This window comes from Leptonychotes weddellii, chromosome 13, assembly GCF_054177405.1.
Source record: "Leptonychotes weddellii isolate Sample4059 chromosome 13, ASM5417740v2, whole genome shotgun sequence".
Taxonomy (NCBI): Eukaryota; Metazoa; Chordata; class Mammalia; order Carnivora; family Phocidae; genus Leptonychotes; species Leptonychotes weddellii.
The window spans coordinates 22,811,670-22,837,039 of record NC_138381.1 but is presented as its reverse complement, the minus strand read 5'-3'; the positions used below and the strand labels follow the sequence as shown (position 1 = coordinate 22,837,039).

At 39.1% G+C, this 25,370-nt stretch overlaps 2 protein-coding genes and 1 long non-coding RNA gene across 4 annotated transcripts in view; 1 reads left to right on the top strand and 2 right to left on the bottom strand.

The window, feature by feature from the left end:
- Positions 1 to 24,059, top strand: part of LOC145716747 (uncharacterized) — a 75,302-nt gene extending 51,243 nt beyond the window's left edge. For both annotated transcript variants that reach the window (XR_014139595.1, XR_014139594.1), the window contains exons 5-6: positions 7,601 to 7,701; positions 23,899 to 24,059. This is a non-coding gene — a long non-coding RNA (uncharacterized LOC145716747). The remainder of the gene's footprint in view (positions 1 to 7,600; positions 7,702 to 23,898) is intronic.
- DYM (dymeclin) overlaps positions 1 to 25,370 on the bottom strand; it is a 286,329-nt gene that overhangs the window by 57,468 nt on the left and 203,491 nt on the right. The window contains exon 12 of the mRNA XM_081801268.1: positions 6,737 to 6,919. Coding sequence (XP_081657394.1) covers positions 6,737 to 6,919 — 183 coding nt within the window. The remainder of the gene's footprint in view (positions 1 to 6,736; positions 6,920 to 25,370) is intronic.
- On the bottom strand, positions 8,214 to 24,970 carry LOC145716746 (tropomyosin-1-like). Its single transcript, XM_081801271.1, is given in 1 exon segment — positions 8,214 to 24,970. A coding segment is annotated over 1 exon segment (918 nt). The 5' UTR covers positions 10,731 to 24,970; the 3' UTR covers positions 8,214 to 9,812.

Here is a 25,370-nt window from a genome sequence, read left to right as displayed (position 1 = left end):
TTGCTAACTTTATTATTTTTTTTTTTAAAGATTTTACTTATTTATTTGACACAGAGAGACAGCCAGAGAGGGAACACAAGCAGGGGAAGCAGGAGAGGGAGAAGCAGGCTCCTGGCTGAGCAGGGAGCCCAATGCGGGGCTCGATCCCAGGACCCTGGGATCATGACCTGAGCCGAAGGCAGACACTTAACAACTGAGCCACCCAGGCGCCCCTATTATTACTATTTTTGCTGTTTCCTTCCATCTTTATTTTTTAGTTTTGAATTTTTTCAACTTTTTAAAAAATTATTATGTTCACTTAGCCACTGTATAGTACCAAATTGCTAACCTTAAAATATATTCTCTTTACCTTTGGCCTCCTGTCTTTGATGCATACGTATACTGTTTACTTTCCAAATATTTGGGGATATTTTCCAGATATCTCTCTTACTGATTTCTAGTTTAATTTCATTGTGGTCCAAGGACATACTCTATTATGATTTTAAGTCTTTTAAATTTATTGAGGTTTTATGGTCCTGTATATGGTCTATCTCAGGAACTGTTCCATGTACACTGATGATGATGGGTACAACGTTTTGTAAATGTCAATTAAATCAAGTTGGTAGTATTGTTTGGGTCTTCTATATTGTTACTAATTTTCTATTTATTGTATCAGTTACTGAAAAAGAAGTGTTGACTTCTCCAATTATAATTATGGATTTGCCAATTTCTTCTTGCAATTCTATCAGTTTTTGCTATGCATATTTTGAAAGCTCTGTTGTTAGGTGCATCCACATCTGAGACTGCTACGTCTCCTTGTTAAATTGACCCCTTTATCATTACATGGTGTCCCTCTTTATCTCTGGTAATGCTTCTTTCAATGAAATCTACTTTGCTGATAATATATAGTCACTCCAGCTTTCTTTTAATTAGTGCTTGCATGGTAAAACTTCTTTCAGCCTTTGACTTTTAACCTACCTAGCTCTTTCTATTTATAGTTAATTTCTTATAGATAGCACATAGATTTTACTTTTTATCCAACTGAAAATCTCTTTTAATTGAGACATTAATGTGATTGCTGACATGACTGGATTTAAGTCTCCCACACTGCTTGTCATTTCTCTTTGTTCCACTATTATTTAGTCTGCTCTTCCCACCTGCCTTTGGATTAAATATAATTTATAATTCTATTTTATCTCCATCTTTGGCATACCAGTTCTATCTCTCTTTTTTTTTGTGGTTGGCCTAGAGTTTATAATAGTCATCTTGCATTTATCAGTCTACCTTCAAATAATATCATACCATTTCACATTGTCAAGAACTGAAGAATTTTGCCCTACTTGCAAGTTAACAAGTCAGTCACTGTTTTGTGGATCCTGAAAGGATATGGAGATTTCTGGGTCAGTGATGAAGGACAGCTGTTAGTCAAACAAGAGCAGAGACCAGAGCATTAGCATTTTTTTTTTTTTTATGGGTTCCTCAAGCCCCAATCTGCACAAAGGTGGTGTGATGAGGGACGGATGACTCCCTCACATGTAGTGGGATATTATAGGAAGAGAACTTTGAACTTAGGAAACCCAAATCTTCTATAATGGTCAGTAAGCAGGTTTACCTTTTGCTCCCGAGGGAGACAAAGACATGCCCCCATCCCACCCCTATGTTCTCTTTGCCTGGAACACTCTACCTTCTTCAAGTCTTAGCTCAGATGCACCTTCTCAGAGAGGACTTCTCTGACTGTGCTCTTTGGACTTGCAATTTCCTACCCCTATTCCAACCTGCACTCATTATTCCTCTTCTTTTTTTGGCTTAAGAAATTCGGTAGGTATTGATGTCATTTACTGAGATAAGGAAGACTGCAGAAGAAAGAGTTCATTTTGTATTTGATTTTGAATTCTGATTTAACCTTCTTCAACATTTGTGGGATTGTCAGGTAGGCAAATGAATGCACTAGTTTGGAGCTCAGTAAGGATGGTCGGGCTTGGAAATACACAAAATCTAACATGAATTTTACACTGTCCAGAGATAAAAATAGTTCTTGCCTTTAACACACTACACAACTGTTACTGTTCATTGCTTCTGCTCTTTACTTATATTCAGCCATGAAATTCCTTTCACACCTTCTCTCATTTGGTGCCGCAATTCTATTGTCTTGTTACTTAATTCAGCCAGATCATGTCATCTATGGGTTAGATGGGAGGGCTATATAGCAGTGGTTAATAGGAATTTGGTCATTTGGAAAACATGTTGGAAGGATCTGCAGAAGTTAAAAGTGCTCCAAGGTTATCCCTCCTGTCTCAGATATTCAACAATGCTGAATGTCTTAATGAAAAATATCAACTCTGAACTCCCTGTCAGCTAAAAATAACAGTAATTCATAGTCTCCTTTACCAATACTTTTCAAGGTTAACTCCATGAAAAAAAGATAGAGCAAAGGCTTGCTTGAGCCAAATTTCAGGGGCATTTAGGGCAGGGAAGGGGAAGGCAAAGTGATGAAAGAAGCAAAAAGTAGAGAGGTTATTTATATCTCTATCACGGCATTCTTTTCAAAATATGTAAAAGAGTTTAAAACGCTTTCTGAAGGAACTTCCATTGTGCCTGCAGTATTTTGGATGGCAGTATTCAACAAAAAGTTGCCGGAAAACCTGCTCATTTGAAATCTTGCTTTAGGTTTATCCAAGTGAATGCTGAAAGCATGGAGTTTCTAATCTGAAGACTTCAAGGCCTGGCTGAGTGACTTACTGGCTGAGTGACCTTGGGCCAACGATTTTTCCTCTCAAGCCCTGCTTGGCCTCCCTCACAGAGAGGGTTTAAGGGTCCACTGAGATATCGTATATGCAAATAACCCACAATCAGGACCTACACAAATATGTAATCATCATTTAAGACAATGATTCTTAGGCTGGGATTTGTGTGAAAATCACCTGAGAAACTGTCTCTCAACATCCTGGTTTTCTTATCCATAAAGTGGGATAATCATACCTAGTTTTACTGTTTACTGGTTTAAGAAGAATTTAAAAAAAAAAGAAGAAAAAAAGAGATAATATATATGAAAGTACTTAGCCTCATTCCTAGCACTTAGCAGGTGCTCAACAACATTTAGGAATTGATTTGTCTAGTTTTTTTTTTTTTAAGATTTTATTTATTTGACAGAGAGAGACACAGCGAGAGAGGGAACACAAGCAGAGGGAGTGGGAGAGGGAGAAGCAAGCTTCCCGCCGAGCGGGGAGCCCAATGCCGGGCTCGATCCCAGGACCCTGGGATCATGACCTGAGCCGAAGGTAGACGCTTAACGACTGCGCCACCCAGGCGCCCGATTTGTCTAGTTTTAAGAAGCGCCTAACAGCGTATGGCCAAATGTTTACCATAAGATGCCCTTTTCCCTGAACACTTTCCTGAAAGTGTAAATGGCCCATTCTTCTGTCAGCCAAAGGCAAGTGAGCACTGGATGTAAGTCCAATTAACACCCCGCTTCCATTTCCACATGGTCATATACCGTGTGATACACAGTGAGGTCCCTTCTGTTTCCTCACCTTCACCCTGATCTTCACTTCTTTCAAAGGAGACTAAGAGTTTTGAATGGGGGTAGTTTAAACCCTTTTCATGGTTATTGTGTGTCTTTTCAAAAACTAATATGGTCTTTCCAAGATATTTTTAAGGATGTCAACTGTTAATCACCTTGTTACTAAGACGGATCCTCAGTTCTATCATTGGTGGAACAAAGACTGATATGACATCAGAAGTGATTTTGAGAGAGAAAGTAAACGGTGAAGTCTCCAGGTCTGTGGATATGGCCAGATGTTTTCAGGCAGTGAGTGAGAAACTGTGGGAACATTTAGCGAAGGGGTACAGTAGTTAGGCCGGATGATTACAAACACGGGCATGGGCTTTATCATCACACTGCCTGGTCTGAGTCCTGGCTCTATGACTTTCTGAATGTGTGACTGTGAGCAAGTAAAAATCTTCCTAAGCTGGTTTATCTATAAATTGAAAATTAAAATGAAATATACCTCACTCCTACTCTTTTCTTTTTTTTTTTTTTAAAGATTTTATTTATTTATTTGACAGAGAGAGAGACAGCGAGAGAGGGAACACAAGCAGTGGGAGTGGGAGAGGGAGAAGCAGGCTTCCTGCTCTGCAGGGAGCCCGATGCGGGGCTCGATCCCAGGATCCTGGGATCATGACCTGAGCCGAAGGCAGAAGCTTAACGACTGAGCCACCCAGGCGCCCCCATACCCTTTTCTATGCTCCCGCCAACATGAAGCAGTAAACCAAAAAAGAGGAAGACACAGGAGACAATGTCAACCAAAGGAGCCAAGTGAAGGAGATTGCTAAGAAGATGCTGCAGCTGGACAGGAGAACCCGAGCGCAACATGGTTGAGGCGGAAAGCAGGCAGCAGGTTTCCAAGAAAAGGATGGAAAAGAAAGGAAAATTTTATCGATCTGCTTGACCATTTTGAGAAGAGTTTTAGAGTTATGTCTGAAAGTCTGTAGCTGTGCTAGTGACTGGATGTCTTTAACACATAATCAAGAAATCTGCCTAGAATCCAGAACACATCAAGTATCTGCACGAAGATAAACAACAGAAAAACTGGCAAGGGACTTGAATAGAAACTCACAAAAGAGGAAATCCAAACTGAGGGGTGGGGGGATGTCCATCTTCAATGGTAATCAAGAAATTACAAATTAAATCTATAATGAGGTGCCATCACAAAACTGACAAAACTAAGTGTTCATGGGAAGTAACAGAACCTCTCACACACCACCGGTCAGAGAGTCAAAAGGTAGCACCCCATGGAATACAGTTTGGCATAATACACATTGCCCAGCAATTCCATTTCTGGGTGTCCATCCCAGAAAAAGGTATGTACATATGCTTACTTATGACCGAACTCACATATTTATACTTGTGTGAGAATATAATCACTGAACGTCTTCTTGAATGTAAGTAACACAAGGGCAGGGATGTTGGCTCTTCCATTTACTCTTGTGCCTGGTACTGTGAATCAGATTAGTTACTCAAGAAATGATTGTGGGATCATTAAAACACGAATTCAAAAAGACATATGCACCCCTATGTTTACTGCAGAATCATTTACAATAGCCAAATTATGGACGCAATCTAAGTGCCCACTGCTAGATGAATGGGTAAAGAAGATGTGGTACGTATACACAATGGAATATTATTCAGCCGTAAAAAGAATGAAATCTCGCAACAACATGGATGGATCTAGAGGGTATAATGCTAATGAAATAAGTCAGAGAAAGACAAAAACCATATGATTTCACTCATACGTGGAATTTAAGAAACAAAACAAATGAACAAAGAAAAAAGAGGCAAACCAAAACAAAAAACAGACTCTTAACTATAGAGAACAGATGGTCACCAGAGGAGAGATGGGTGGGAGGATGGGTGAAATAGGTGAAGGAGATTAAGAGTACACTTATCCTGATGAGCACTGAGTAATGTATAGAATTATTGAATCACTATATTGTATACCTCAAACTAATATAACATGATACATCAGTTATACTAGAATTAAAATTTTTAAAAAAAGGAAAAAAGAAATATCCTACTTAAAGTTTCCTCAGAACTGTTTTCATACAATATCTTTAGCATTTAATAAGACGATCCTATTATATATGGATGATTTTTTTCCTACTCATTTGCTCTACTACAATAAATAAATTACCAATAGGAAATGTGAGTTGCTTTCCAGGGTTGAATGCTACCTGTTCATGGTATTTGGTTTGCTTGATTCAGCAACAGAAAATTTAGCAAAAACATTTTTAGAAAGGACAGAAAGTAAAAGTTTACAGACCTGTGAAAAATGTTCTGCCATACTAGAACAGAAATGAACATAAAAATGATAATGAAATGCCAGTTTTGGTATAAAAACACAAATATTAAAATAAGTATAATACTCAAAGCTGCAAGACTGTATGTAGTGAGACAGACCCTCTCATAGATCAGGTGTGTAAATATAAGATGATATACAGGTGCATAAACTGCCCAATGTTTCTGGAAAGCAATTAGGCAGCATCTGTTGAGTCTCAAAAATACAGATATCCTCTGACAGTAAAAACTAGTATAATTCCAGTTCTAAGACTATGCGAAAAATATAACTTAAAAAAGTTGAGATAAGATTTATTTACAAACTCTTCATGAATTATGAAGTAACGTAAGAGATGTAAAACACCCAAAATGAGCAATAATGGGATAATGGTTAAATATTCTTTTGGGACATCCATAATACAAGTTAAAATGTGAGATTTTCAAAGAACTGATGATACCACAGAAAAATGCTGATGATCTAAATGCTAAGTAAAAATGGCAGAATACAGAACTGTATGAGGTATGATCTCAATTCTATCAAATATATGTGTGTGTGTATAATACACACAGAATACAATAATTCTTATGGCAGAATAGACTACAAATATACTTTATGTTAAAAGAAGGGATTTTGGGGCACCTGGGAGGCTCAGTCGGTGAAGCATCTGCCTTTGGCTCAGGTCATGATCCCGGGGTCCTGGGATCGAGCCCCGCATCGGGCTCCCTGCTCAGCGGGGAGCCTGCTTCTCCCTCTCCCTCTGCCCCTCCCCCCTGCTTGTGCTTTCTCTCTCTGTCAAATAAATAAAACCTTTAAAAAAAAAAAAAAAAGAAGGGATTTTAACTTTTGTAGTTTTTGTCAAGGTTTGTTCAACATTTGCTGCTTTGATACTTAAAAAGAACCAGAATATCTCCATTTACACTTACCAGATCAATATTTTGCATTATATCCTGAAATGAAGGATGAGTTCGAAACTGTTCAAAGAGATCTCGTTTGTAAAGCAGTGCGTACACCAAGTTTGGATTGTGGTGAAGAGAATTTGTCAGGCAGGAATTGATGATCTCTAACATCATTCGAATCACTTCTTCGATGACATTCAGGTCTTGTGCCTAATAAAGAAAGAAAAGCCACACACACAGTGTTTTTCTCCTTAACACGGAGTTAATCAGAACAAGAGTAACTGCTTTAAAGTTATAACATTAGGGATGCCTGGGTGGCTCAGTCGGTTAACCGTCTGCCTTTGGCTCAGGTCATGATCCCGGGATCCTGGGATCGAGTCCTGCATTGGGCTCCCTGCTCAGCAGTGGGGCCTGCTTCTCCCTCTCCCTCTGCTCCTCCTGTTTGTGCTCCCTCTCTTTCTGACAAATAAATAAAAATCTTAAAAAAAAATAAAATTATAACATTGAAAAGATAATGCAAAAGAACCCTTCTAGATGACTTTTGTCAAGAATCTTTAGAATTAGGTTTATCACTTACTATAAAGTATTTGAGTAAAAATCTTTTGAACTCAGATGGTCACAGTTAGGAACTGAACATAATCAATTACAAACTTGCCAATCTGGAAGGAAATTTGGGGCTTCCTCAGCCCCTCACTTACTAGATCCTTACTGGCCTTCTCATCAGTGGCATCACCCTAAATCATGAGACTTCCACAGTGTAAAGTGGTGGTTGGGTCTTACCAAGTCCAAGAAAAGTGCCTAATTCAGAACATGACCTCACTTCTCTACACTGTCATTTCAATCTTTCTATTTACAGATAAATAGCCTATTGTTTTGTCTCTTTTTCCTCAGTCAACAGTCTATGGGAATCTAAACATGAAATAGTTACAAGACAGCAAAAACAATCAACAAATCTCTTGGAAGAAAGAACAACGGAAAGAGCAAAAATACAGGTAAATATAAGACTTTCCTTTTCCTCTTGAGTTTTCTAAATTATGTTTCAAAGTTGTAGCAAAAAAATTGTAACATTGTCTTATGTGGTTCTCAACATATATAAGGGAATATATAAGGCAATTATATTATAAACCAGGGAGGGCAAAGGGATGTAAAGACAGAAAAGGTTTCTACTTTTCTCTTGAACTGTTAAATGTCAACAATACTAGATTGTGACAAGTCATGCATGTATACTGTTTAGAGCAAATCTACACAGAGAGGCACATAAAAATACTATACATACATCAAAATGGAATTCTAAAAAACTGTTCAAGTATATACAGGAAGGCAGAAAGACAAGACAGACATATTAAAAAGAGGGAACAAGGGGCGCCTGGGTGGCTCAGTTGGTTAAGCGACTGCCTTCGGCTCAGGTCATGATCCTGGAGTTCCGGGATCGAGTCCCGCATCGGGCTCCCTGCTCGGATTGGGGAGTCTGCTTCTCCCTCTGACCCTCCTCCCTCTCATGCTCTCTGTCTCTCATTCTCTGTCTCTCAAATAAATAAATAAAATCTTTAAAAAAAAAAAAAAAGAGGGAACAAAGAGAAAAGAGTAAAATAGCAGAATTAAGCTCTAACATATCTATCAATAATTACATTAATTGCAAATGTTCTAAACAATTAAAATCAAAGATTGACAGAGTGGATAAAAAACATAAGACCCAACTATATGCTACCTATAAGAAATTTCAAACAGAACTCACTTCAAATATAGTTAGGTTGAAAACAAAAGGATGGAAAATGATATACCATGTAAATATTAATTAAAAAAATTAATCTATTATTGACAGATGACAGTGACAGATAATCTACCTCAAAGACTGTATGACCCACAAAGTAAAAAATATTTACTATCTGTTCCAGCAAATAAAAAGCTATGCTTATTCCCACACAATTTATCTCAGCCCGTACAATGTATAGAGTATAATGTCCAGCATTCAACCAAAATGTATGAGACAAACAAGTAAAAACAACCCACACCCAAGAGACAAAGTAATCTGCAGTATCAGATTGATACAAAGATAGTAAAAATATCAAACAAATTTAAATGAACTATGATTTACGAAATCTACTATGAATCTACATATGTTTGGACTGATGGGGAATTTCAGTGGAGTTGAAAACTATATAAGAAAGTGATAAATGTAAATGCCAGAATTTAAAAGATACATGGTATTAGCAGTAAAGAATACCTAGAGGGGTTCAACAGTGGACTTAACAGAGTCTTGAGGACATAATGGCTGAGCATTAAAATAATGAAAGAATCGAACAATGGTCCAAGAAGCTCAGAGAATATCCTCCAAACCCACCCAAAACAAAACAAAATAAAAACACACATGTAGACACATCATCTTAAACCTTGAAAACCAAAGACAAAGAGAAAATCTTGAAGGCAGCCAGAGAGGGGAAAACCCAGGAAACACGGAGACACAAAGATCAGAATTATGGTGGACGGCTCATGAGAAACTGTGCAAGCCGATCTAAAGGGAGTAGCGCCATTACAGTGCTGAAAAGGGGTCAAGCCACCCCTTGGTCACATCTGACAGAAAAAAAAAAAAATTAAAAATAAAGTTGCTCAAAGATACCTTAAAGCGGAAACCCTGAGCCCCACTTTTTGAGCCAACTCCTCCTGGAACCACATTTCTAATTTGGCTGGTACTTTGGACAGAGCAATGAAGCGTCCAGGCTCTGGCTCTCAGTAAAGCGGGCCCCTACAGCTTTCCCTCCTCTGTGGAGAGGGCAGTATGCATTAAGCTGAAAAGAAAAGCTACTTTCCAAATGTGAGGAAGGGGTTAGACTGCTGCTTCAGAACTGTGGAATTATTTGGAATGTTTTACAAATGGTCGCTACATCAACAACAACAAAGATAATTATAAAATGTGTACATTACAACATGCTTTTAAAGACACTTTGCTTTGTGCTCACATTCCCTTAGACACTGTTCCCAAAGGTGCTCAGCCGCAAGCCCAACTGGAATCTCTAGGGAGAGGCAGAGACAGTTTGGCAAAAAAGACACAGGGGTTGGGTTAGGAGAGGCGGCAAAAGGAGAAAGCAGCCTTCCAGTTAAGAGATCAGCCCTCGGTTTCAAGGCCGCTTTGGGCAGGCTGGAGTGGAGTCGGGGGGTCACGGGAGGAGCAGCGGCAGGGCCGGACTGGGGTGCTTGAGATCTCATTCAGGTCAAGCAGAGTCTGGTCCAGCATCCTTTGTGTACAGAGGGGCTCCTCTTTGGTGCATTTCAGCTTATCTTCCAAATCATCAATTGTCTTCTCCAGCTTGGCTACCAATCTCTCAGCAAACTCAGCACAGGTCTCTGCCTCCTTGAGTTTATCCACGAGAATCTTTATCTCTTCCTCATCTTTGTCTTCCTTCTCAGAGTGCTTTTCTTCGGCAGCCCTCAGACACTTCAGGTTCTGGCCCATCTGTCTGATCTGCTCATCCATGTCCCAGCAACGGGACTCTGCCAGCTCAGCTCGTTCCTCTGGGCATTCTGAGTCCTCCTCAATAATCATCAACTTCTGAGCCACCTCTTCATATTTCCGATCTGCCTCTTCTGCAATGTGCTTGGCCTCATTAAGTTGGATTTCCTGGAGTTCCATCTATACTTCATCGTTTAAGGCTTGGTTCTCAATAACCTCCATACCTCTCTCACACTCACCAGCGGCTTTCTCTGCTTCCTCCAGCTTTTGCAGGTGCTCCTGGGCACAGTCCGGCTGGATCCTACAGTTCAAGGAGGCCACCTCGGGCTCAGCCTGCTTCCGGGCCCGCCTTTCCCCCTCACCTTCTTGCTGCAGGTGCTCGGCCCTCTCCTCTGCGTCATCTTGCGGCTCCTCCTCCTCCTCTTGCTGCCACAGAACTTGGATCCTGCACTTCGCCGCCTCGATGGTGGTGATCCCGGTCACAGTGCCCACCCAGCCCCTGCTCGCGCTTGGCTTCCTGCCTCCTCCACTGGGCGCTGCAGCCGCTTCTCCGACATTTTTATTTTTAATCATTCTGAAAGAAAACTGATTTCAAAAGCAAAATAGTAGCAATGTATTATTGGTTTACGGCATATGTAAAATGTATTCTCCTACTGACGGGCATCCAATTTATTTGTTTCCTCGTTTCTATGAGCAAGGATGCAATAAGCATGTTGGTAGATCTGTCCTTCTATTTCTCTGGGATAGATTCCAGGAGAGGCATTGGTGAAAATACTGGATTTGTATTGTTAATAGATGTTGCCAGATCGTTGCCTAAAGAGCAATGACATCACATGTATACTGACAATGTAGGAAGGCTCTTGCCCTCATTCTCACCCAAATGTATAGTTATTCCGTTTAACACTCACTGTCTGAGAGATTCATCACTTCTGAATGGTTATGTCAAAATTTCTGAAAATGAGAAAGGATTTATCAATTCCTCCAAGTGATTCATATATTCAGAGTAACTCTAGGTTTCACAATTGCCATCTTTTAAAATATATTTTTTATCATGATCTACTGTTTCTCTTAATCCATGTTGTTTATTCAAGTGTATGTTTTACTGATATTGCTATACCATCTTCATTTTTTTTTTTTTTTAGCATTTGCCAGGTATATCTATAATCTTCAAGCCTTTAATTTTCAAACTTTCTGTGTTACTGAAAACATATATAGTTCAAAGCAACTATATGGCTAGGTTTTATAATTTGTAGCTCTAACCTGATAGAATTTTAAGTGAGTTTGATTCACTTACATTTGTTATTGCTGATACATTTCCATTTATTCCTACCATCATGTTTTGTGACTTTTAAATCAGTTACCTATTGCTGTGTAACAAACTACTCCAAAGCTTAGCAGCTTAGAACAGCAATAACCATTTGTCCTGCTAATAATTTGGGCCAGGCTTGATGGGGCCAGCAGGTCTCTGCTCCGCATGGCTTCACATGGAGATGCTCAACTGGAGGAGAGAGGATCTCCCGGTATGATAGCTCGCATGGCTGGCAAGTTGGTGCTGGCTTGTGAGGAAAAGGGTGGGGGGCACAGCTAGGGTGTGGGGACCAGGGTCTTTGATTCTTCTGCACATGGTCTCTTCTGGACGGCAAGAACTTCTTCACAGCATGAAGGTTCCAACAGATCTAATTATCTATTATCAAATTTTGGTTAATTTTAATTCGCAAGGAAAACTATCCCAATAATTATAATTTGCAAGTTATTTGAATCTTTAAGTTGCTACCATGACTGAATCGGATTCTGGTGCAGGTACATACTATGAATGACAACAGGCAAATGAAATCCTTTACGCTAAAAAGCATTATTAAATGGGTAATAATCACTACTTGTAAAAAGATGAAAAATTACCATGAATTTGATTAGAGTTTCTTTACAATTACAAAATCGTCTAAATATCAGTATTTAAACAGACCTAAATGTTATCTAATCACATCACCATTTGGGTGTCAGAGTTTCAAATGGTATTTAAAGAAGGTTGCTATTTGATTTTTTTTCCCCATGAAGATTAAATGAGGTAGCATTTGTAAGGCCCTTAAAATAGTGTAACACACAATAAGTACCATGTGAGTGTTTTTTCAAACAATGTATCTGAAAGAAAAAAAATCATTTTAATCTTAGACATTATCATAAGAACAAAAAGATAAATGCCTTTCTTTTTTTTTTTTTTAAGATTTTATTTATTTATTTGACAGAGAGAGACACAGCGAGAGAGGGAACACAAGCAGGGGGAGTGGGGGAGGGAGAAGCAGGCTTCCCGCGGAGCAGGGAGCCCGATGCGGGGCTAGATCCCAGGACGCTGGGATCGTGACCTGAGCCGAAGGCAGACACTTAACGACTGAGCCACCCAGGCGCCCCGATAAATGCCTTTCTAAAGCTGATAAATTAAAATTCAATTACTGTAACTACAAAGAACTTAGAAATCACATTTCTTAGTGTTAAATATAAGCCCCAGATCCCACTTCCATTAATTTACAAAACTGGTCCCTGAGAGGAGATGTATAGAAAAGCTGGCTTACATTTATGGAATAATACAAGGTTTTACAAAAAGACATGTTTTAAAAACCAACCATGTTTCCTCTGTATTGTGTCAAAATGAGCTGTCAGAGATAAAATCTGATGGCTCACTGGTAGAGCAGCAAAATACGTGGAGAATATCACGTCTTTTTCATTCATGGTTTTTTTTTTTTTCTTTTTTGTACATACAGCTTCCATTCCAGAAATGGATCCCAGATCAGACTTTCTTTTCGAAAAAAAAAAATCCTTATTTTGTGATAGAAAATCTCAAATGTTAAAACAAGTATCCTACTAAAAAAACGGTCCCATTTTCAGCTGCTGCTGGTCTTTGTCCACGTTGGTAAATGACCACTACACAAGTTCTGTGCTAAGCTGTGGTTTCATGTGTAACAGACAAGCTGGCAGTCACGGGAGTATCTTACCCTGTCAACAGTACTCAGGGCTGCCTCATTATATAAACTTCCTTTTCCTTTTAAGAGGGAATTTATACAGTTAAATAGTTTCAAATCATTTATTTTTAGTTTCCTTAAGAGAAGCATATGTATCTTGTTTGTATTAGTTTTGGGGGGATTCCAAGAGAGTTGTCTAAATTTCCTGCATTTTCAGCAGAAAATAAAACCTTCAATAAAATTAATGGGACTTTGCCAAAGTGGGGAAGAAGGGGGAGGAAACGCACAGGCAAGCCTCTTTTTAAAGTTAATGTGCAAATGGCCTTCAAAGCCAATCATTTGGTGATAGACTCTTGTTATCTTTATGTTGTTAATTTACTGGCACACATACTAAAAAGCTTTGTGACCATGTTATTTCTAGCCAGAACTGGATTTGTCCCCAAATATCAAGTTTCTGATAGCAAGAACTAGCTTTATATTACATGCAAAACCACAGCTGAAGACTAAATCCTGTGACCAGAGGAGACAATGTGTAACCTTAATAATGTGGGGGCTGAGAGAAGGGGGAAGGGGTGGGGGAAGGCAGAGTTATGGCACCAACGTTCTTGCATGGGGATGTAAAAACGATGTGGTCTTTTTCTTCATTCCTTGGACAGGGTTTGAACATGGCCCACAAGCCTAAACTAGAAGCCGGGGAAGTATGTTACTGAAAACATGCTTACTGGTGGCAGGAAGGCAAGAGAATGGTGGCTGCTTGGGGACACTGGCTAACTTTCCATGTTTTTCCATACTTGGAAAACAGCCATAGAACTCACAAAAAAGGAATGTTCTGATGGAATCCAACTCAGTTGCAGCTCCCAACAATCACATTACCTTAGTAGGCTACCCACACTGGGCACAAAGTGGGATGCAGGGCAGTGCCTTCTCCTACTTCCCCCCAGGCCCTCCTATTGGTAGAGAATGAGCATATATCCGAGCCTCCAGTTTTTTGTTTCGTTTTTTTAAAATTTAATGTTTTGCCTTAAGAATTAGTGTTCACTTCCATTCTTCTTCAAAATATATTGGTGTTTTATTATAATAAGAACTACTCTTTCACATCCTATGAAAAGTAAAATCTGAGTAAAATAACTCTCTAGAATATGTATCTTTTTTTATAATGGCTTTGACACTCTCCCTCACCCCATCAGAAAGAGAAGAGCCCCCCATTACAGTCTCAGCTCTGCCAATAATGAGCTGTGTGACCGTTGCTAAGTCACTTCACCTGAGTAGAAGTTATTTTTAAGTCTCAGCTTCCAAAAAGACTGTAGAAAATGCTGAATTTATTTATTTATTTATTTTTTAAGGATTTTATTTATTTATTTGAGAGAGAGAGAATGAGAGAGAGCACATGAGAGGGGGGAGGGTCAGAGGGAGAAGCAGACTCCCTACCGAGCAGGGAGCCTGATGCGGGACTCGATCCAGGGACTCCAGGATCATGACCTGAGCCGAAGGCAGTCGCTTAACCAACTGAGCCACCCAGGTGCCCGAAAATGCTGAATTTAGAACGCAAATTTTATTAGAGTAACCAAACATGTAATTAATGTAGAAAAAGCTTTAGGATGACCTCAAACTTCAGTAAAATCCAGAATTTACTTTAGATTACCCTAGCACCTTGAACTGAGTCACTGTTAGTTTAGAAGGGAAAAACACTCAACAACCTTTGAGAGTAAAAATGTAAAAGGAGAAGTTTGAAAATAATCATTCTCTAAACCAAGGAACCTACTGGTTCTTCTAGAATGCATTAAATTTCAAGGCTTATTATCTTTGATATTGTTAATACACAAAAGGGAAATAATCTCTATACCTGGGTTCCCTTTTTTCATTCCTTCTCTGGAAGAAGAGTCAGTGGTGCTAAGAATCACAGGAGAGTTACAGACCAGTTAAAAAAAAAAAAAGGAAAAAAGGAAAAACAGGTAGCTGCACATCAGTGGAGAGAAGCTCTAGATTGGGTGCTAGTCCCAGTTTTGCCATAGACTGGGCAAGTCACCGTCTGAGCCTCAGTCCCTTCAAATGTAAAATAAATGGGCTCTCTGGGGTGATGCAGGGAAGCATTCTAAGTGACCCAGACTGGCTTCTGCTTCGGATATGCAGAGACTGTCCTCTCTTACTCTACCAGGGAGAAAAAGCCGGATAATTTAATAAATCTAAGTCTTCCTAGGAAGACCATCAGAGAATGATTTTGGAAGGCAATCAAGTGAAATGAATTCTCTAGAGGGACCAGCCCCTCTAAAGAGAGATGGAGCACAGATATGCTCTTGCTTTTGGCAGAGCACAGGAGGAAGACCCGGTCTCCACGGAAGTTGACAGAAAGAAATCAGATAAGATTTCAATAAATTCTTAAAGGCTAAGTGTGGTCTAATGTGTCAGTCTGGAAAGCTGGAGCCCCAGATACAGGGGGGTTTGCACTCACTGGAAAGCTCTTTTCTACCAGCCTTCCCCTCGTCGCGAAAAAGATACGGTGTGGAGAAGGGGAAAGAGGGAAAAAGCCCTCTATCGGACCCTGCTTCCCAGAGCCTCCTCTCATACTAAAGCAAAAGCCTTAAGCTACTGGGGCAGCAAACTCTATTGGGCCAGAGCACCAGGAAACTTCCATTGCTTCTAGGGGAGAAGTAGATACATAACCCATCTGCCTCTGAATGCAAAGCAGGAAACTCACGTCCAGGACACAGGCAGAGATCTGTTCTTGCTGGTGGAGGGACTGAGCAAAAACCCTCTAACACTGGGGGTTAGGGCAGGAAACCATATTGGGCGCAGAATCCTATACCTGGATCCTATGCTACCACTGGGGAAGGGGCAGGAACCTCTCACTCAAAGCCAACCACAGACACAGAGCTGCTAAGATGAGGAGGGACAGAGATGCTGAGAAAGTGCCACTTCTAAGACCCAGGCACACACAGGGACTCCCTAAGAAAGAGGCTGGATCAGGACAACAGAAATACCCCTTCTCTGACTCCACTGTAGGGACTGCTGAAAGCAGAGGTTGGTAAAGCAACACTGAACAGAACCCAGGCCCCACTCTTCAGGCACAGGCAATAACCACTAGGAAATGTCAAGCTAGTAATGTTCTAAAGACAAAACCCAAACCCAGCTCCAGTCCTAACCAGAATGAGCCAACTCCTCATCAGCAGAGGTGTGCCCATTTATAGGCATACTTTCCATTCCAGTCTCTACTGTCTTATACATAATGTCTGGTATTTAAAAGAAAACTAAGACACATAAAATAAATCATATGTTCCTAAGTAACATAGGGTGTATGATGTGGTAGGTGCTGGAGACAGAGCAGTGACCCACACATGCCCATACCTTCACATGGGTTATCATTTAGAGGAGATTCACCCTGGGGGGTACAGGCGCCATGGGAGCACTTGGGGGTCTTGGGGAGAAAGGGGAGAAGAAGTACAGCAGAGTGGTTAGGAACACAAGCTCTGGAGTTAGGCCTGGATTTGATCCCCAGCTTCAGCATTTACTAGCTATGTGTCCTTTGGGCCTCAGCTTTTTCATCTGAAAAATTAGAATATTACCTATTTTATAGGATATGATTAAATAATATATTTTAAAAATCTGCTGTCTTGCTTAGCAGATATAAAGTGCTCATTACATGGTAGTTACTGTGATTACTTATTATTAACAGGCAGAGACCTGTCTGAGTTTGTGGGGAGGTAAAAGGCAGAAGGAAGTGCACGCACAGAAAGCCTAACAGTGAAGTGGAACATGCTACAGGGAGGAAATCCAGTTTGGCTAGAATGTCAAATGTGGGTGGGTGGGTGGGTGACAAGAGGTGGAACCAGATCAAACAGGTCTCACAGGTCAAGTCAGATGAGTGCCAGACTTCCCTTAGCACAAAGAGGGCCTTCGGGGCTCCTTCTACTTCAGAAACACCCCAAAAGAGAAGAAAAAAACACTTCCAGCTAAAATGCGGCACTGGAGAACAGAAGATGAAACAATTCTGGAAAGGTCCAGGAAGTGCATTTTGAAAGCCTACAGAGGCAGACATTTGGGCATATGACTTGCTACCCACAGAGCAAAGGGCACAAGAAACGGGAAAGGGAGAGCAGAAAGTGAAACTCAGGGGTGAACTCTGGAACTACCATCCAAAATTTTGAAAAAGAACAATAGGCTGACATTTTCTAACAGAACAATATGTAGTACAAAGCTATATGAGGTAATATATTAGAAATGGCACCATTCACAGAAAGATAAAACAGTGAGAGACAGAACCCAGAAATGCATCCAAGGATGTGTGGGAATACAGTAAATTATACAGATTGAATTTCATACCAGAGGAGACAAATCAGTGAATCATTGCTACTGGGCTGAGTAATAATTAAATAGAAAAAATGTAAAGGCTAGATCTCTAATTAATTCCTTCAACAAAAAGAATTCTAGAAGATTAAAAGGTTAAGAAATAAACTTTTAGGGGTTAGAAAAAAATACAGGTTAAATATTTTCATCCTTTTGACCCAGGGATGGGGTGAGAGAGGAAGGGAGGTTTTTCAACGTTTTAGAAAAGAATCTAGAGTCTCTAAAGGTAAAAAACACAGAGTTTTGAATACATGAAAATTCTAAGTCTTTTGAAGTGAAAAAAGGAGCCTCATAAATGGAGAAGAGACTAATAGCAACTAAGAAAAATATTAACAACATATTCAGGAAGAGCAAAACCACATGAAGAAATTTTACAAATCAGTAAGAAAAATATAAACAGCCAATGGCTTGGTGCTAATCAGTGACAGAGATGCAACCAGAGTTGTTCTTAACAGAAGAACGCACGGCTTCAGAGTCATTCATAAGTACACAAGTAATATCGAGAAAGCAAACAAAATCAGTTCAAAAAAAGCAGGACAGAAGACAAAAAAACAAAAAAAAAAACCCCTAAATAAATAAATAAATCAGAAAATAGAGTAAACCCATAAGAGATAGGTAAATAAATACATTTGTCTCTTAAAAACAACAAGCAGGCAACATGCTAATCAGGAAAAAAGGGAAAAACACACATATAAAACATTAGGGAAGGGAAAAGGAATATAACTACGGATATGGAAAACATTTCAATGAAAATTCTCTGTATAATTCTCTAAGAAAATTGACAATCTGATAAAAATGCAAAAACTCAAAACACTAATATATTAGTGAGGTTGAAGGAAAACAAAAACTCTAATGAAATGTTAGTGGGAACCCAAAATGATACAACCTCACTGGAAGAACATTTGGCAATACATAACAAATGACATGTGCATATGCACTCTGACTCAGGAATCCCAGTTTAGAAGGCAACTTGCACAATTATGAGACTGTATGCACAAGGTTAGTCATGATAGCATTTGTAAATAATGAAAGGAAACAAAATGTCCATCAGTAAACTACGGTATCTCCACATAATACCATGCAGGCAGGAAAAGCAATGGAGAGGTCTCTACACTAATATGGAGTGATCTCTGTGAATACAGAAAGGTGCAAAAACAATACACACTGTGTCATCTTTTGGGTAAGAAAGGACCTGGGGAAGAGTCTGTGTGAGAGAGAGAGAGAGAGAGAGAGAGAGAGTGTGTGTGTGTGTGTGTGTGTATGCAAAAAGATCCTGGAAGGATAAACTAAAAATAATAAAAGGGTGCCTGGGTGGCTCAACTGGTTGAGCATCTGACTCTTGGTTTTGGCCCATAGGTTTTGATCTTATGGGTTGTGGAATCAAGCCCTGAGTTGGGCTCCTCCCTCAGCGGGGAGTCTGCTTGAGAGATTCTTTCCCTCTGCCCCTACCCCCCTCTCTCTGTCTCTCTCTAAAAATAGGCGAATAAATCTTTAAAAAATAAAAATAATAAAGAAAATAATAGTTATCTACAGAGGAAGGGAGGAAATAAGGAAGAGGAAATAGGGATGGAAGCAAGAGCTTTCTGTGTATATCCTGTTACACAGTTTTAACTTTGGAAATAAACATTTTACATAGTCCAAAATAAAGCCAAACTGAGACTTAAAAAGAATTCTCTAAAACTTGACAATAAACTGGAACAACTTATCAGAATTCTGACATAATGATACAGACAAAAGTACTTAATTTCTGTGTCTTTGAAATACGGTATTATTTTGACTGTACATAAATATAATCTTAGTAGAATACTAAGTAGAATGTATTCTAAGGACAAACAGAAATGAAATCTCATACTTAATGGTCTAATTTTTAGGAGTCATATTGGTGACAGTATTTTCAAGCTACTTATTACCTAATGCAAGTAAATAGGTTAAGGTTTTTCACGAATCAAGGTTTTCAGTGTAAGAGAGGAAACAGAAACATAAAACCAAATAAAAAAGGAAAGCTAAAAACTTGTAATGTCAAATATGAATTTAAAATTGTAAACATGATTTTTGTTTTAAAAATATGTATTTTCTAATACAGTCCACTGAAAAGGTCTAGTAATAATAACCAAACAGCAAAGAGAGTACCAGCTGTCAGATTATATCCTCTAAACACCATTCATGACCAAAAAAACAAGCAAACATACAAAGAAAGAAAACAACCCAAGTCTCCTCGAAAGGATGACTGGCACCAGGTCTGTGGCAGAATGTACACAAGATTAGCTGGGACATCTTGCTCTAGAAATCAAGAAAGCTTGCAATGACTAGTGTGTGTTAAAGGGACACAGAAGTCAACATGATGTGTTACCCAGTGACCAAAGATAAAACTTCAAAGAGCTGAACTTCAAATATAACGAGATTTCTGGCAGGTGGATTATGTTTTAGACCAACTCTCCTACCTGAGAACAGTTATAAAAGCTAGACATGTGTAGGACACCTGGGTGGCTCATTCAGCCAAGCGGACAACTCTTGATTTCGGCTTGGGTCATAATCTCAGGGTCCTGGGATTGGGCCCTGCGTTGGGCTCCGTGCTCAGTGGTTAGTCTGCTTGAGGATTTCTCTCCCTCTCCCTAAGCCCCTCTTCCTGCTTGTGCTCATTCTCTCTCTCAAATAAATAAATCTTAAAAAAAAAAAGTTAGACATTAATATATACATATGTGCACATGCATACACTGTTTAATGGCCTCAGAAAGCTATCAAGGTAGTAAAAAAAATTGTAGATCCAAGATTTGGGAAGACAGGAAAGTCTAGAGAGGTAAGCCTGGCATTTAAACCACTTTTCCCTTAAAGATGTTTACTAAAGTATAGCTGAGGGCCTCAGAAACTGAGTAGGTAGGGAATCTTAGCAAAAGGTTTGATGGGCTCACAGGAGTTAAAGGTGGAAAGGGCAAATATCGGAATTCAGGATCTGTCAAAAAAGAGGGACCCAGGTAATTCCTTCAGGATTTTATGTGGAAGTCCAAGAGGTACACCTGAGTTGTACAGGTGAAAAAGAAATAGACCATCCCTAAGAGAGACTCACATACAGGTTTGAAGCATCTCAATCAAACTGGATTAAGTCAATCTGGGTGTAATATCATCCCTAGCCTAGGCAGTTGCCACAAGCAAAAATCCTCTCTGGAGAAAGATAACATCATCCAGGGCCTCAAATTATCTCCATCATTCTTCATATAAAATGTCTGGCACTCAATAAAAATAACCAGGTACATTAACAGATAAGACCACGTAACTGAAAGACAAGAGAAACAATAGACAATAGAAACAGGCCCACAGGGAAACATCAAACACATGCTTTAAAATAATTATGCTTAACAAGTTCGAGGACAAGACTGAAAATTTTGGCAGAGAATTGTAAGCTACAAAAAAGAACTACATGAAAAAATCTAGAAGTTAAAAATACAATAACTAATTAAGAACTTAATGGATGGCTTAAAGAGCATATGAGACATAACTGCAGAGAAAATCAGTAAAGTAGAAAACAGTTGATAAGAAAACATCCAGAATAAAGAGAAAGGAACAGAAACAATATTTTAGAGATTGACACTAGCTGAGAAATACAATAGGTGACAAATTCAAGAAGCATTATGAACCCTAAGCAGGATAAATCTGACAAAAACCACTCTCAGTACATAACAGTAAAACTACTGAAAACCAAAGACAGAGTAATTTTACAAGCAGCCAAAGAAGGACACTCTGTGATAATCCTTCTATGTACTTAAGATTTGCACTTTTCTGTATGTGTATAATATTTCACAAAAAAGTTTTTTTAAAGAATGTAATGAGTTCAAACTTAGTCATTATATAAAACTCCATGAGTTTAATAATGTAATCCTTTAAAAAATTAAAGAGGAAACTCTCACTTCCCAAACCCACCAATTCATTGGACGACATTATTAAGTAAATGGTCCACTAGCTTCTAACTCTAAAAACTGGAGATTAAAAGGGAGTAATTAAGCCTCTGACTTTCCTTTATGAACTGTATTTCAACTACCCTGTCTGGTGAAGCAATGTTCTTCTAGAAAAATTATAGCTAATGAATGTAGAAGGAAAAATAATGTTGAAAACAAAAATGTTGCAATTCTTAACTAACTGACTTATTTGGGCAACACTAATCAATGGTTAGAACTATGCTATGAAAAGGTGAAGTGGAACCTCACAGTGGAGAAATCAGGCTGTCCCCACCTGAAATCACCGATCAATCTTAGCCTCACTAAGAATAAGTAAGACAACCACACCTCCTAATGTGTAGAGCAAACACTATCCCTATGAAGTAATCTTGCCAAGAAAGAAGAATATGAATCTACTCAAGCCTGTAAAGCTAACTTCCCTTTACAGTAAATATGAGGGAGAGAAGAAGTTAAACACTACCAGAGGAAGCCAAAAGACATTCTTGGGATGTGGAAGATTCTACAGGACAAATGGCCATTTCTGCAACGTAATAATGGTATGAGGGGAAGAAATGGGGTGCGGAGGGGTCGCTCTAAATTAAGAGAGACTTAATAGACATAACAGGCAAATATATGAATTTTTATTTAGGATTCTGATGTTAGCACTGCCGACAGCCTTATGAGACTGCTGGAGAGATCCGATTATGCTGTGTATTAGATCACACCTAGGAAATATTGCTACTTTTGTTAGGTGTGATAATCATATGTGATTATGAAAGAAGATGTTATTTTTAGAGATACATACCAAGATATGGAAGACTAAAATTCCAATATTTACTCTGAAATACCACAGCAAAGAAGAAGGTTCAGATGAAAGATACATGACAAAATCTAATGGCTGGATCTAGATAGTTGGCATACTGGGGTTCATTAAATACCTTTTGCATTACATTTGAATTTTTGTCATAACAAATATTTTGTTAAATTGACAAACTGAATGAAAGGGAAACTTGTCTAGGTAAATACAAATTATTTGATTTGACCTATAAGCAAATTAAAAATGTGAACAGAATAACACACAAAAAAAGTGAACGACTTGTCAGAGATGAACTGTTGAAAAGGGGGGCTTTGCTCATCTAGTTTTTATTTTTTTTTTAAGATTTTATTTATTAATTTGACACAGAGAGAGAGATAGTGAGAGAGAGAGCACATGCAGGGGGAGCAGCAGGCAGGCAGAGGGAGAGGGAGAAGCAGGCTCTCCGCTGAGCAGGGAGCCTGATGCAGGGCTTGATCCCAGGACCCTGGGATCATGACCCGAGCCGAAGGCAGCTGCTTAACCAACTGAGCCACCCAGGTGCCCTGTGCTCATCTAGTTTTATGAGTAACACCTTTATATTTTCAGGGAATATGTACTTACTATGCCCTTTAAGCTTTTATTTATTTTATTTTTTAAAGTTTTTTTTTTTTTTTTTTTTTTAAGAGAGTGAGTGAGTGTGTGAGCAGGGGATGGGGAGAGGAAGAAAGAGAATCTTGCCCAGCGCAGAGCCCAACTCAGGGCTCGATCTCATGACCCTGAGATCATGACCTGAGCCGAAATCAAGAGCTGGATGCTTAACTGACTGAGCCACGCAGGCGCCCCTGAAGATTTTTAAGTAATCTCTACACCCAACATGGGGCTTGGACTCACAACCCCGAGACCAACAGTCGCACTCTCCACTGTCTAAGCCAGCCAGGCGCCCCACACTTAAGCTTTTAAGTCAGGAAAAAAAAAAAGATAGTTTTTCATGCTTTCCTTAAATGAGGGTAGCATAACTGATTTCAAAGCATGGTAAAGTTAGCTCAAAAATGAAAACAAAAGCCAATGTCACTAAAATACTCAAAATATATACACATCAAAGTCAACACTGCTAAAAAATTCTATAACCCAAGGAGTTTTAAGAACTCTAGAATTGTACAATACTAGGAAATCTATTGATGTAATCAGAGTAAATATTCAAAGGAGAAAAAAGTTACGGTTGTCCTGGTGGATTTTTAAAAGGAATTTGAGAAAAGTTAAATTAAAAAGTTGTTTGCTAAAGTAAGAGAAAGGGCCTTCATTTGAAAAATGCACAGTGGACACAAACACATAATTTACAAAAGGTAAAAACATTAAGATATGTTCACTTTTGCTAGTTTAAAAATACCCATGAAAATGATAATGCTATTCCTTTTTTTTTTTTGACATTTCACATTGACACAAATAACAAATCTAATTCCCAGTGTTGTCAAGAAGAAAGGAAATGGGATTGTCAACCGAGTCCTGACAGAAGTGTAATCTAACACAACTTGTCCAGGTTTCAGTGTATCACTATATACTAAAAAAGTCTTTAAAAGTGCAAAGACTTTTCTGTGCCTGCAATTCTAATATTAGAAATTTATCCTAAGGAAATAAGACTGTGCTCAAGGATTTAGCCTTGTGGATGCTTACTGTATAATAATGAAAAATTCTCATTACCCCGAATTTGTTTTCTTTCGCAGCCATACCGAACTACCACAAGTTTAGCAGCTTACAACAATGCAAACTTATTATCTCACAGTTCCGAAGACATTCGGATAGGTTTGGCTGGTTCCTCTGCCCTGGGTCTCATGAGGCCAAATTCAAGGCGTCAGCTGGGCGAGGCTCTTATCTGGAGGCTCTGGGGGAGAATTTATTTCCAAGTTCATTCAGGTTGTTGGCAGAATTCAGTTCCTTCTGGCTGCAGAGCTGAGTTTCCTATTTTCTTGCTGGCTGTCAGCTGGAAGTCTCTGTTAGCAGCTTCAGGCTGCCTGCATCACATCGCCCCTTCCATCTTCAAACCGGCAATGGCGTGTCAAATCCCTCTCAGCTTTGAATCTCTCCGACTTCCCCTTTGGGCATATCTCTTGTACCTGAGCTGGAGAAAGTTCTCTACTTTTAAGGGCTCATGTGTTTTGATTGGGTCCACCTAAATAAGCCAAACTAATCTCCTGATCTTAAGGTCCATAACCTTACTTACATCTGCTAAGTCCCTCTGGCTGTGTAACTTACCGTATCCACAGGTTCTGGGGTTAGGACCTGGATACTTTTCAGAGGTCATTACTCTACCACTATTACTCAAGCGTCATTACACCTGCCACAATCCCAAATGTCCAACAGTAGATGATTGTAGTACATCTGGACAATGGAATACCATGTAGTTAATCAAATGATGGAGTCAGACAACTTAGAATGGACTGATAGAAGGGCAGACGTGAAGAGGTAGGTAATAAAGCAAGTTCAATAACATGTTAACTGTAGAGTCTAGGTGGTAGGTATATGGGTATTCATTGTAAAAATTTCTCAACTTTTTTTATTGGAAAATTTTCATAATAAGATGTTGAGGAAAAAACAATTAGCCCAATGATCTTTCAAGCCCTACCCCCCATCAATGGTCTTCAAATGGCATTGGGTGAAAGTCTACGAGAATTCTAGCAAAGCAGCAGCAAATAAGCTTTTGCATAAGGTTTACAAGGAGACTAAGTTTCAAATAGCATTAAATATCACTCCATTTTATTTTTCAGATGATTAGCAAAATTAAAATAGGAAAATAATAATATAGAATACATTTTTTAAATTGTTAATTTAAAAACCAAATTATATCTTATGCTTGAGGCATTTTTATTTTCAAAAAGGAAGTTCTCTCTAAAATAATTAACACATAAAACAAATGTCTCGGGCGCCTGGGTGGCTCAGTTGGTTAAGCGACTGCCTTCGGCTCGGGTCATGATCCTGGAGTCCCGGGATCGAGTTCCGCATCAGGCTCCCTGCTCGGTGGGGAGCCTGCTTCTCCCTCTGACCCTCCCCCCTCTCATGTGCTCTCTGTCTCTCTCATTCTCTCTGTCTCAAATAAATAAATAAAATCTTAAAAAAAAAACAAAAAAAAACCCAAAAAAACAAACCAAATGTCTCAATTTAATTATTTCTCAATAGGAGACAACAAACCCACCCCACA